The sequence below is a fragment of the Podarcis bocagei genome, assembly GCF_964188305.1.
Source record: "Podarcis bocagei genome assembly, chromosome: 9".
In the NCBI taxonomy this organism is placed as follows: Eukaryota; Metazoa; Chordata; class Lepidosauria; order Squamata; family Lacertidae; genus Podarcis; species Podarcis bocagei.
Window position 1 is genome coordinate 41,689,326 of NC_138134.1, and position 14,245 is coordinate 41,703,570.

The 14,245-nt window shown below is 42.7% G+C and overlaps 1 protein-coding gene across 11 annotated transcripts in view; it reads left to right on the forward strand.

The window, feature by feature from the left end:
• Positions 1-14,245, forward strand: part of NR3C2 (nuclear receptor subfamily 3 group C member 2) — a 139,644-nt gene that overhangs the window by 115,782 nt on the left and 9,617 nt on the right. For all 11 annotated transcript variants that reach the window (XM_081208341.1, XM_081208344.1, XM_081208342.1 and 8 more), the window contains 2 exons: positions 9,017-9,147; positions 13,852-14,009. In XM_081208341.1, coding sequence (XP_081064467.1) covers positions 9,017-9,147; positions 13,852-14,009 — 289 coding nt within the window. The remainder of the gene's footprint in view (positions 1-9,016; positions 9,148-13,851; positions 14,010-14,245) is intronic.

Consider the following 14,245-nt stretch of genomic DNA (forward strand, 5'->3'; position numbering starts at 1 on the left):
GCCAAAGGCCTGGTGGAACAGCTCTGTCTTGCAGGCCCTGCGGAAAGATGTCAAGTCCCGCAGGGTCCTTGTTTCTTGTGACAGAGCGTTCCACCAGATCGGGGCCACAGCCAAAAGAGCCCTGGCTCTGGTTGAGGCCAGCTTAACCTCCCTGTGGCCCAGGACCTCCAAGATGCTTTTGTTTGAAGACTATAAGGTCCTCCGTGGGACATACCAGGAGAGGCGGTCCCGTAGGTACTAGGTTCCTAGGCCATATAGGCCTTTAAAGGTTAAAACCAGCACCTTAAACCTGATCCTGTACTCCACCAGGAGCCAGTGCAGCTGGTATAGCACCGGCTGAATGTGATCCCGCAGCGAGGACCCCGTAAGGAGTCTCGCCACAGCATTCTGCACCCGCTGTAGTTTCTGGGTCAATCTCAAGGGCAGCCCCACGTAATCTCAGGGCCGTGGGTTCGAGCCACATGTCGGGCCAAAAGATTTCTGTATCGCATGGGGTTGGAGTAAATGACCCCTGTGGTCCGTTCCAACTCTACAATTCTATGATCTACGAACTGCAAACACTGCTGCTGTGATGGTGAGCTGTATTTATGAATGCCAGATTCACACTGTGGCATTATTCACCCAAGCAGGTCCTCGAGGAGTGTTAGGCTACTTGTACAAGGAAGGCTCATCACCACTACTCAGCCTCCTGTGGTCACACTGTTCCCTACATCAGACAGCTGCTCTGTATGATGATGCTGGACCTGAAGTTGGGTCTTTCTCCTTCTAGACCTAAGAGGGAAGGGCCCCATAGCTCAGGGACAGAGCATCTATCTGCATTGCATGCACAAGGTCCATCTTCAATCCCTGGCATCTCCAGGTAGGCTCAGAGACAACCCTCTCCGAAATCCTGGAGAGCCACTGTCAGTCAATGCAGGCAATACTGAACTAGATAAGTACAAGTCAGCTTCCCATGTTCCTATTTTGGCTTAGCTATTTTAGCTAATTTGAAGGGAACTGAACTAGATTGGGGTCCCATCCAACTCTACGATTCTATGAGTCTAACATCTAAAAACATTTTCTGTTCTTCAATTCCTTTTATTAGCCAAAAACTGATGGAGTTGCTGCTTGGCCCATATATAAACATTAAGCATGGGGGTTCTTTCTGCGACTACAAAGGGTTTGATGAAATTCACGTATGAGTTTACTATTCATCAGGTGTAACTTACTACTACAGTGGTACCTCGCAAGACGAATGCCTCGCAAGACGAAAAACGCACAAGACGAAAGAGTTTTCCGTTTTTTGAGTCGTTCCGCAAGACGAATTTCCCTATGGGCTTGCTTCGCAAGACGAAACGTCTTGCGAGTTCTTGCGAGTTTGTTTCCTTTTTCTTAAAGCCGCTAAGCCGTTAATGGCCGCTAATCCGCTAATCCGTCAATGGGCTTGCTTCGCAAGACGAAAAAACCGCAAGACGAAGAGACTCGCGGAACGGATTAATTTCGTCTTGCGAGGCACCACTGTAGTACCCCTAGTAGAGTCAGTGCAGGGGAACAGTATGCTCAGATTAATATGAAACCAATAGCATAGCCAACAAATAAGTGCAGGGGTTTTTTCAATGTTAGATTTTAAAAGTGTTTCCCAAAAAGTAGGTCAGAACCCAGTAGTGTGCAGCTAGTTTGTTGCCTAATGATAAGCACTGGATTTTAGGGCCATAAAGCATATTTCTGGAGTTTGGAATGAACAAATAGATATGGGCAGTGGAGCTGGCGTGCTGTATTTTGAAGGGGCACTTATTTTTAGGAAACTTTTTTTGTGATGCAACTTTTCAGTTTAAATATGCTGTACTGTGGTGGTACAGAAAGGCAAATCTGAAAGCAGGTTGGGCAGCTAGAATTCACATGGGATGAATAAGTGTCCTTGGCTACTGCAGACAACTCTATGTCAGTGAATCATGAATTGAAATGGGCAATGAAGATGGGTAATGCTAAGAACCAGTCATATTTTCAGTTAAGATCCAGTACATTAGGCCTTAGTTATAGCTAGGATTTTTAAAATTTTCCTTTTCTAATTGATTTTATAAGTGTTCTGGTTAAATAACCATTCGGATGAGTGCCTTTCTATTGTGTCATGTGCAGTCACTGTGGGAATCCTTGCTGAACTTGAGAGCAATGGGTTTATCATTGCATAACACACTGTAAAGCCGCAGCTACCTCTGTGTGACCTTTCAGCTATTTCAGCTTGTAACTCTTCCTGGTATCCTGAACAGCTAATTCTGTGTTAACAGTTAAGGAGGGAGAAGAGTTAAAGAAAAGGCTGCGTTTTCAAGCATATCAGATTTACTTTAATTGTACAGTTTCGGAGGACGAAAAGCTCGTTTGCTGTCATTGTTGCATTTAGCAGAGTATTATTCCACAACTTTCGTAGGTCATTTGCTATATTGCCTTTCCTACTGACATTCGTTTTGCTTTCGCTCTGTTAATCCCATGGGCCTAATTTTAGGAAGCCTTTTATAATCTTGTAAATATTAATAAAACATTAACACCTATGTTATTTAAGTATTTGGCCAGAGAATTTTTGCCATTGGTCTGACAGTGAGATGTACATTTAATGGGTAAGGGTTGTAATTCATGATCTTGTTGGAGAATCAACCAAGTATTTTTGGTATACTATCCCATATTTTTTCTGCTTAAGAAGGCCTGGATTTCATGGAAATGTGTACCAAAAGTTTAACAAGAAGTGCAGACACTCACATTGGATAGATATTCTTAGTAACAATTTACGTCAGTATTTCTCAACCTTTTTTTTAATCCCATGCTCCTTTTAGCTAATATTTTAAAAAATCCATACCCCCTTCAGGCCTGGCTTCCCTAATTATTTTATTTGACTATTCAAGAGGATTGAAATATTGCAACTTTAATTATAAATCATATTTTTGGGCTTAATAATGAAGGCAAATGAAAGTACTTAAATTATTTTTTTTAAACTTCAAGTTTTCAAAAAAAATATCACATAAAATTTCAAAGTGTCAGTTTCAATTATATGACAAGCTGTGTGCTTGCCACAAGCTTTTGGATTTAGGGTGTTGTGGAAGACAGAACACTCCTTAGGTCACTTTCAGCATCCAGACTGTTGTGCTGCTTTGTTTTAATAGCTATAAGAGCAGAAATACTAACTCTACAAAGGCATGTATGCAGAGGAAAATAGCAATTTCTATTCCAAGCTGTACTTGTCACAATCAGCACTGCTTCCATTTTGCTGCACTTAGGCTTCCCACAAAATACTATGTTATGCATCTCACTGTCTGCTATTTAGTTATGGATATATTTACAGAACTTATAGAACTTTTGTTCCAATGTAAAGGAAATGTCAAAGCAGTGTAAAAACAAGACCGTTAATTAATGTGATGTGAACAAATTCCATTCTTGATCAGGGAGATACATGCAAACTGCCGCAATTTCCACTTCCTTTTCTGCCTTCATCAGTATTCTCCAACATCTGTAGCTGACAGCACCAATTATCTGGTGGGCTGGACATGAGGGGGAAACAAGTCATGGACTCTGTTTAGGTTCCTCTTGGCCCATACCCCAGATGACTGCTGCTGTCAGAACATACAGTGCTACTAATCTTGCAGAAACATGGTTTACATACATTTGGTGCTTTATGTGGCATACTGCATCCCTTCTCCCGGGCCCAGTGCTGGTTATGTATTTCTCAGATGGAGGGGAACTTATGCTCAAGTGGTGTAGCAGCCATAGTTCTTCTGTTGCACTTTGGAGCTTTATAGGACATAATGCTTTCTGTAATACATCTTCATATGTAGTCTGTACCTGCACTGCTGTAACTTGGTGTATTCTGGTATTCTGTTCTTGTAAAAGTGGATATGGGGAATTATTGGGTTGCTGTTTTTATTTTGATTAGCTATTTTGTGGTCTTGTATTTTGATTTTGTCCTGTGAACTGCCCTGAGACCTCCAGGTATAGGGCGTATATCGATTCAATAAATAATACTAATACTAATACCAAAATACTACTAATAAAAGAATAATAACCATCAAGCACATGTGCCATTGAATTTTAAGCAAACTGTTACTGAAGGAGATTTTTCCACTGCTATGGAAATAATAATAATAATAATCAAACATCAGGATCATGAGAGCATTTGAAGGCGCTGGAATATCTTTATAGAATAAATCAGTATAAGGTTGAGTTTCACAGTACAAGAGGAAAAGAAATAATATTTTCATTACACCTGACTACCAGTTGTTGGGGAATATACGTTGGGAGGGTGCTGTTGCACTTATATCCCGCTTGCGGATTTCTCATGGGCATTTGGTTGGCCCATGTGGGAAAAGGATGATAGTCTAGATGGGTTCTTCTAGCAGGGCTCTCCTCTGTATCAGTTCCTTGCTTTGTAGTGGTGGCTACTTAGTCTTGTGAACATGTCGTTGCCTTCTCTGTTGGAAGCTTTCTGTGTGACACTTCCTACCTGGTTTTTAGTGCTGTCTTTGTGCAAGCCTTGACACTGGAGGAGGAAGAGGAGTGTGGGGGGAGCGCACTGCCCACGGCAGCGCAATCCCCAGGGTGCCATTGTGGCTTTCCCCCCAGCCATGCTGGGAACCCCGCCCCCGCAAGCGGCACACCCGCAAGCTCCACCCCTGCCTGGTCTCCTCCCCTGGTGCCGGAGCATGAAGCTCCACCACTGAGCCTTGATCCATGGCTGGGGCCACAATATCTTACCCTATTGGAGAGATGAGCCCAGAGCCTCCATAGAAGTAATGTGAAAAAAGAGGGAAAGAACTGAAAAATGTCAGGATATAGTTGTGAAAGCAGAATGGGTGGTATCTTGATGTCTGGCCTTCTTTGAGATTTGAGTGCTGCAGTGGGGAAATGCTTGGTTGAGAGAGAAATGGAAAAATAAGTAAACATGTTTTTTAAAAAACGAGGTGTGTTGCTCTTTGCCAATGACATCATGGCCACTATCTGAATAGATGTCTATCAGATTTGCATAACTGCTTTCCGTACAACAGTCTTTATTGCAATAGATAGGGAAAGGACCTCTGCATTCCTTGAAACATAAATAACAACTGTGCAGTTATTGTGTAACAAAATGATTACCTTGCTTGAAAGGACTGAAAATGGTTTAAGACGCTTTCACAACTTGCTGCAATTCAGGTGCGCAATTTGTACAACCCAGCTGGAGATGGGCCTTTGAGAGAATTTTGCACCAGTGCTTTCAAGTCTGTATAGTGGTACCTCTGCTTACAAACACCTCAGGTTACAAACACTTCGGGTTACAGACTCTGCTAACCCAGAAGTACTACCTTGGGTTAAGAACTTTACCTCAGGATGAGAACAGAAATCTCGTGGCGGCAGTGCAGTGGCAGCGGGAGGCCCCATTAGCTAAAGTGGTACCTCAGGTTAAGAACAGTTTCAGGTTAAGAACAGACCTCCGGAACGAATTAAGTTTGTAACCAGAGGTATTACTGTAGTGGCTACTTAGAGCATTCTGGGCACAGTTTAAGGCACTGGTTTCTATTTGTATATTCTTATGGAGGTAGAATGAACATTCTTCCTCAAACGACTGACAAAAACATTAGTTTGATAGTACTATGTAGAAGGGATGGCTAACCTGCAGCCCTCCAGATATTTGCTGGACTACAACTTCCTTCAGCCCCTGCCAGCATTACCAATGGCCAGGGATTATGGGAGTTGTAGTTTAGTGCCATCTGTAGTAACACAGATTAACCACCACATATCAATATATTTTTTATGGTGGTTGACAGGAGCGAGCCAGCAGTAAATCACACCATGCACTTTGGAGTCACCTCTTTATTAGCAAGAACAGGATCTGCACAGAATTGGCAAAATGTCAGGCCTAACGATCATTCCCAGTATCCTCCCCCCCCCCCCATGGATCAGTTGCTAAGACTGAAGATACCTACAGCAGCCTAAGTCCCCTTCTCTCTGGGGTTTCTCCGAAGCAATCTGAGCAATCTGCACCTGTGTGGTGCTATCTATCTTTTGTCCCTTTCATGCCTCTCTGGGTTCTGGGAGTTGGGGGGGGGGAGCTGGTTGCAGCTGGAAAGCGTCACCTGTGACTCTCTACCAGCCAGACTCATCTCTGCCTCTTGGCCTCTCTCCTCTCCTGCTTCAGCTTCTGCCTGTGATTCTGGACTTCTCTCTGCCACAGACTCTCCCAGCTCACCAAGCCCTGTTACCTCTTCACCTTCTGATACCTCCACCTCCCAGTCTTCTCCCTCTTCTCCCTCTGACCACTCATTGTCTTCACACCACCACTCCCTGAACTCTGAGCCTTGTTCCCCAGCCGGTTCCTCCCACCATTCCTTTGTGTCCAACCAGTCCATGACAGTGGTCAATTACTGGCTCTGGGGCTTCATAAAGCACAATACAAGTGTTTGTATTTAAATGGATGCATTTCTTCCTCTCTATTCTCTCTCTCTCTCTCTCTCTCTCTCTCTCTCTCTCTCTCTCTCTCTCTGTGTGTGTGTGTGTGTGTGTTATTCTCCCCCCTCCCCTAAATAACAACAATGGTATGACTGAGTGCCCGGCCTTTCCTTGTTGCAAGCATCACTATCGCAGGTACTTTTTGGGAAAACACTCATATTTATGGTTGGTGACAGCTGGATAAATCAAAAAGCACCAAATTACAGGAGCTGAACTATGTTGCTTTATCTACTGGAAGAATCAGCTAGCTTTCAATGTAATGCATGACTTACAGCTGAGTGGGTGGTAACCATATACTCCTTCCTCCGAGACTGTTGAAGAAGTACAGAAAACAACTCTGAACATTTGTCCTTACAAACTTCCTTTTTTGCTTTCAAAACACTATCTAAGAAGTGATACCTGAATTCTAACATAAGCCTTCCTAAGAGCAAATTATTCCTGTGATTCATTCTCTTGCAACACAAGTTTTCTCTTTTTTAATATCCTAGAGATTGATCTGCTATATTTCCAGGAAAACATGTATCATTCACTATTTAGAAAATGAAATCTATTAGGGTGGCATTAATGGTGTATATATTTAGAAATATATAGTGGTTGAGGAACTCTTCTATTTAATTCTGATGTTCACTTTAATATACAATGTCCTTCCACAGCATTAACCTGTGAACTCCTTGATAGTTCACACTTCACATCTCTGAAAGTGGTTGCATAGTACTGCACAACTGGTTTGACCGGTCTCTTGCCTTTTAGAAATATTTTTACACTGGACTGGGATGGGGTAAAAATTGAGCAATTTGGTTGTGAAAGTTTTTCTAAGCTGATGTATATAAAATCAATACCTCTTATTACTTCACTTGCTCAACTGCGTCAGTTCCCTTGAAACTAAAATATCAATTGATGTTCCTTCTGTAGTTCTCAGCGCATTTTGCAAGCATTGTATGTTTAGTAATACTGAAGTTTTGCCCCCAACCAGGGAAAAACGTTACTGTGGTTGAAATTAAAAGTATTTTAAATGTGTAGTAGCATTGTGCCACTGTTGTTCCCCAGCAACTAGCATTCAGAAAAACACTGCCTGAGATATTTGATGTAACATTTAGCCATCATGGCTTGTTGCTGCTGATGGCCTTCATTCTCCATGAATTTATTTATTCTCCTTTTAAAGTCATCTAGTAAGTTGGTGGCTTCTAAAGGTCTGATCCTTGAGTATTCTCTTCAGAGCAAGATGAATGAACAGTGGTGGCCAACTCCCAAGAGACTGCGATCTACTCACAGAGTTAAAAACTGGCAGTGATCTACCCCCTTTTTGGGGGTTCGGGTCAAAGTTGTTGTTGAGTTTTTTCATGGAGGAGGTAAAATGTTGAGCTTTTTTAGGGGAGCCACAGTTGTTCAGCTTCTTTGGGGGGAGCCAGTGATCTACCGGTGCAAAGTGTGTCATGAGATGCAGCACTAGACTTGACTGTGTCACCAGTCTAGGGTAGGAAGTTTCCATGATTTAATGTACCGTATTTTTCGCCCCATAGGACGCACCGGCCCATAGGACACACCTAGTTTTTTTGGGGGGGGAAATAAAGGGGGGGAATTATTTTTTCCCCAGGCGCTCTCCGCAAGCCATGGGAGCCCAGTGCGAAGTCACGCCGGGCTCCCACGGCTTGTGGAGAGCTGCGCGAAGCTCGAAGCCTGGGGAGCGATGAGCTCAGCTCGCCCCAGGCTTTGGGATGCAGAGGAAGACCCTTCTGTTCCTCCTCCAGCTTCCAGGCAGGCGTGTGGCTGAAAGGGCGCTGCGCAGTTCTCCTTCTCCACACAACACCTCTCCTGTGAAGGAGAGGCGTTGCGCGGAGAGGGATAACTGCACAGCGCCCTTCAAGCAAAGCTGGAGGAGGAACTGAAGGAGACCCTTCTGTTCCTCCTCCAGCTTCCCAGCGAGGCGTGTGGCTGAAGGGGCGCTGTGCAGTTCTTCCTCTCTGCGCAACGCCTCTCCTGCGAAGAGGCTGCTGCCGTAGCCGCGCGTGACCTCTCCAGCCGGGAGAGGCTGCATGCGCCTATGGCAATACCCCCACCTCCCGCAAAAGCCCACAGGAGCCACACACCCTTTACGGAGTACACGGCTCCTGTGGGCTTTTCTAGAGGAGGGAGAAGGGACTGACTGGCCGCATCAGTCCCTTGTCCCTCCTGAGGAAAAGCCGCAAGAGCCGCGCGGAGCTTGTGTGAGGCTTTTGGGAGCTTTTCCTGCCTGCCTGCCTCCCTCCTGCATTCGCCCCATAGGACGCACACACATTTCCCCTTCATTTTTGGAGGGAAAAATGTGCATCCTATAGGGCGAAAAATACGGTATGTCTCTAGTTCAGGAATTTTAGGACCGACAAAGACCTGTCTGGCTTAGGAGGAAGTTAGCTGATGGTTGAGCTGCATCAATACTTACAACCAAGCATGTCATACTTGTGCTTATTCACAATGAGTATATGGCTGTGTGATTTGACTCTTAAGTAAGTCAGGACTTGCGTAGCCTTGGGACTCTACCAACCAAGCTTGCCTATTCTTATCTGTATTCTGTCCCCTTTTTTTCCTTTTGCAGAGAGAGAATGCGCCAGTCTGCAATGTTTGAGTTGTGCCAGGGGATGCACCAGATCAGCCTTCAGTTTGTTCGCTTGCAACTTAGCTTTGAAGAATATACTATAATGAAAGTTTTGCTGCTATTAAGCACAGGTAAGTTTGCCAGTTAACTCCAGTCATAATTGTCAACTGTGCTAAATTTACATATCGTTCTAACCAACTAGTCCAAATGACTCACTAAATGGTGAAAAAGGAACTAGATTGCAGGAGCCACAAGGCCTTGGTGCCAGTGTTTTGAATTGGACACCTACAGCAAATTGTTTAAAACAAAGACCAAATGCTTCGGAGGATGACTGCTGCAATACATTGTATGTGGATCTGCCTTTGAAAGCTTCAAAGTCCATTAAAAATACAGCCACTTAGCTACTAGAAGAGATTGGTTGTTGGGAACATGACATATGGGTTGCAGAGCCCTATAATATTACTCCCAGTCTGTTTCTGAGCAAAATTCAAACTGCTAGCTCTTAGTGTTAAAGCTATTAAAGAATGTCTGCTCTCACATCAACCTGCTCATGTGAAGAGTTCTTTTCCAGCACTCCCATCTGTGCTAAGATGGGTGGTAAGCAGAGCGAGGGCTTTTGGGACAGTGACAGTTTGCTTGTGGAAAATCGCTCTCCAGGAAGGCTCACCTGGCACCTGCATTGTTGCCTGCTTGGCACCAAGCTTTTAAAATGCTCACAGCATTTTAACTGCTCATTTTAACTGCTCTCTTAATTATTGTTTTGCTTGTGTACTTTATTATGTTGTTATTTTACTGTCAACCTGTCTCTTTCTTGTAAACTGCCCTGGTTGTTTACATGGTAGAAGGGTATTCTAAACATCTATGCAATAATATTTCTGCTTAAATTCATCATAGATCTAAAAATAATAATAATTCAAAATGCTAGGTGCCAGGATTAAAAGGTTAAGCGCTACAGTGATCCAAAACCTAGGTCTTTTCTAGCATTAAATGCATCATATGAAATGAATAGCCAAGAAACATTCCAAGAACAGATTGACATTTGTGGGGGAGACAGAAGGGAATCCTGCTGTGTGCATAACTCAGTTTTAACAAAAACAGCCAATAGCTGTAAATGGCCGCTCAGTTCCAAATAATGCCACCCATATACTGCATTACAGTATAGATTTCCAAGCTGGTTTGATTTTATTTTTTTAATCATTTGACTAGCTGTTGGAATTTGTTTAGGAACTTGAATGATGGCCACATCAAGGAAGTTTTTCTCAATTAACATTGAAGAAACCACACATTACATCTCAATTGTTTTCTTGCTTTTCCCCAGCCCACAGAGTAGGGACGTTTGCCAGTTGCCTCAGCACATTTAATAATCGGAGAAACAACTGGGCGTATGTCCAACAATCTGAAGTTTCAATTGTGTTTCTGATTATTGTAATTTTATATAATTAATTCTGTTTGATGCTAGTGTAATAATTTTCATATTTGCCAGTAAAAAAAGCATTCGGTACTCCTTCACACATTTATTTGGGTGCCAGCGTCATATAGGCACATAGAAATGATCTTTATTAAAATGAGGCATGCAACGTATGTCTGGTTATGCAAACCTGAAACCCTCGGGTCTTCAGTGGATCTATAAACATTGAAAACATTACACACAGAGTGGTATCCAACCAGATTAATACTCAAGAGTAGAGATCGGTGGATCCACTCTGAATAAGACTTGGTCGGATGCTGCCCCTTGAGCACATGATGTTGGATGTGCACATGAGTGTGCAATGCCACCATTTGATTTGGACAGGGCACTGATTCATTTGCAAAGATTGTTGGGATATTATGCTTTTTGAATCCATGAAGCACTAGAAAGAGAACAATTTTATTCTCTTCTTGGAATGAAAATAATTATTGCTGTGTGGCAGCTTTCCTAGAACGGACTCACATAGCAAGAGCACCTGTCGGTGGGGGTGGGGAAACGGGCAAAGACCCAATATATGATGAAATTCCCAATGCGTAGTAAGATTAGGAGAACCGGGTCAGGGCCAAGCTGTAAAATAGATTACTCCCATCTCACATATTGAGGGCATGGCTACCTTTCTGGGAGTGGAACTTTTCCAAGAAGCTCATTGTTTCCAGAGCCAGCTTCATTAATGGGTGCAGGTAGACCTTCTGGCTTCCTCCCCCTGGGAGACGCCAGTTGTGATGACACAATTATAATATTACAGAAGCCAAAAACCACCACCATCATTCACCAACAGAGCCCCTGCAACAAAAGCGAAAAGGTCTGTTAATTCCATAGTCCAGGGGTACCTGGGAAGAAAAGAGAGAAAAGCTTCCCAGCCTAATTGCCTTATGAATAACAATAACCATAGTGAGGCTGGGAGGAGAAGCAGGGACTTTGTTGAGCATTTTAGTCTTACTCCCGGCCAAACGTATATGCTGCTTCAAGACCACAGCAAATAAGTTCACGCTGCCCTTCCCTCCAAACAGTGTGCAACTTATTCTTGCTATTCCGGGATGGCCCATTAGAACTTCTCCTCCCAGCGTTAGCCCAAATAGGCTCCCATTCAAATATATGATCTGCCATTTACCACCCATTAGGCATTTTTTCAAAACCAAGATTGCCTAATAACTGCTCCCAGAACAGCTATTTGTTTGTAGGCAGCTTGTCTCATGTTGCTAAATTATTTACATGCACATCTAAAAACCAGAGCCATATTGAAACAGCTATTGTGATTTCCATTTCACTCTTAATTTTTTTCCTAATTCTAACTTCCGACATCTTTTTGCAAAATCCAGCAATTATTATTGTTGTTGTTGTTTTTAAATTAGGTGTTGGATAACTGGCCTGGGATCTGAGTGTGTGGAAATAGAGGCAAGGATTTCTCATTTCACGCACCAACTCTGACTAGTCACAGGGAGCAGCATGTCACACATATTCACAAATTCCAGGGTTGCCTCTAATGGAAGGCAAAGTCTTGCCACTGATCATCCCTTGTCCTCTTGTAGCCTTCACCAGGCCTCTCCAGAAGGTCGGGGAGACATTCCAAACATTATTAGGTGCTTTGGGAGCAGGGAATTGCCTGCAGTTAGGCCAATTAATCCTGTGCTTCCCTTCCACTGCAGCCTCAGACGACCCACATCCCACAATGTATGGGAGGTTTCCTCCATCCCTCTAGAGAAGCTTCTTTTGGGAGTGTGTTGTGGGAGGGAGTGGGAGAAGAGGGATAGATCCCTTGCCCAACCTGCCACCTCATTAGGCAACTTTGTCATTTTTCTGGATTGTAACTCATCCTGAGATAATCTGATATTCGTGCAAGTTAGAAATTAAGTACTACTACTAATGATTAATAATGACATTGGATACACCCCCCTAATGTTCTGCCTGAATTATGCTCCCTGTCAAAATACCTTTTTGTAAACTACTTTGAGGGGTTTGTGGGTTTTTTAAATACAATCAAGCAGTATATAGACTTTTAAATGAGATAAATCAATCAAAATATTTGAATATGAAATCTGAATCTAGCGAAAGGCAGGTCGTCTCTATTAACAGCATTGAAAAGTAATGCATAAAATAGAAATTGAAGAAGAGGGTGCAGTCAGTCATAATAAAATAAATGATTATTCTTAAGATTACGACTAGGTGGCTTGGTTTAGAGGAGACATGAAATAATCTCTCTGCCTAATAGGTCACTAACCATCAGAACAGACATCTTCTGTACAGTGCTGAGATTTGTGAAGCCCAAATAGAAACCAATGTTTCTATTGGTTGTTGCTTTGAATCCCCTAGTTATAATACAAGCATCTCGATGGTTGTTCTAATGGCAATGGAATTAGATTCTGTAGACTTCTCTCTGCAGATGCAGTCCCGCCACCAGTGCTCCTCTTGCCACACCTAGGCTTGGAAAAACCCATCATATTGGCTCAAATGGGGGGCTTTCTTTCAAGCTGAAATGCAAACCGTTAGAAATGCAAACCATCACTATTTGGTAATGAATGTAGCACACAGACCCTGAGTGAACTTTTGTGGGGGGGGGGCAGCAAAACCAAAGGTTGAAAGTATATCAGAGAGTTTTATGCATATATGCCATAACATGGCACTGGATTCCAAGTGGTTCATAGATTAGTGAGAGGAGATATCCTTCAATGAGAAGGAGCAGCCTTCTTGTAGCCTTTTGATCAAGCATGAATATTCGCCTGAGTAGCACTACCGTGTCCATTGGGGAGAGCACACTGTTAACATCTGGATGCATCCTAGCACTGAAATTGCAGTCCATGGCACAACAATAATTCATTTTATTCTGTATAGCATAAAACTCCATTTTTATTTCAGCATGTGTGCGCAAAAACATATTTCAACCTACAAGCATTTTCATCCCTAGGAATACAGTTTGAATTCATCGTAAAAAGCAATTATGTGTATTTTTATATTTTTATGCAACTGTTTAAGAGGATGCAGCATTAGAGTTGACTGGAAGTTTAAGAACCTATTTTTTTGTTTTCTACAAGAAAAAATCCATCTCTTCCCTCTGTGTGTGTGCACAGGCAGGCATGGTTTTCTCTTAGGTCAAAGTGGGTAATCAAACACATTGCTTTTTACTGTTCTCCAGCAAGGTCTTTCCCATATATTCACCTGTGAAGAATGTTTGCAAAACCTCAAAGGATTTATGAAGTTGCTACGTTTTCATAATGCGCAAGAAATATGGGGAATGCATTTGTACACAGTAGCAAGCTTTTCTGAACATTAGTGAATGGCCTTGTCGTAACACATTGTTTTCCTTTTTTAATATATATATGTAAACTTAACAGATCATTGATTAATAAATATTTGTATCCTTTTATGACAGTTCCCAAGGATGGCCTCAAAAGTCAAGCTGCATTTGAAGAAATGAGGGCAAATTATATTAAAGAGCTGAGGAAGATGGTAATTAAACATCCAAACAGTTCTGGGCAAAGTTGGCAGCGGTTTTACCAACTGACAAAGCTCTTGGACTCCATTCATGATGTAAGTAATTGGCTTGATAGTTTGGAGGAGACTGTTATATACTGTAGGAATCAAACAAATTCCTTGACTGAAGTTGATTGGTATCGTGATGTAGTGTTGTTACAAAAAAAGTGAGGCGATACCTGTTCATCAGCGCAAAAGGTGAGATGGCAGGCAAGCGTGGCTCGTCAGTAGCAGAAGTGACACTGAGCAATGGTGAAGTGGTACTACCGAACCCCTCATTACATCACACCATA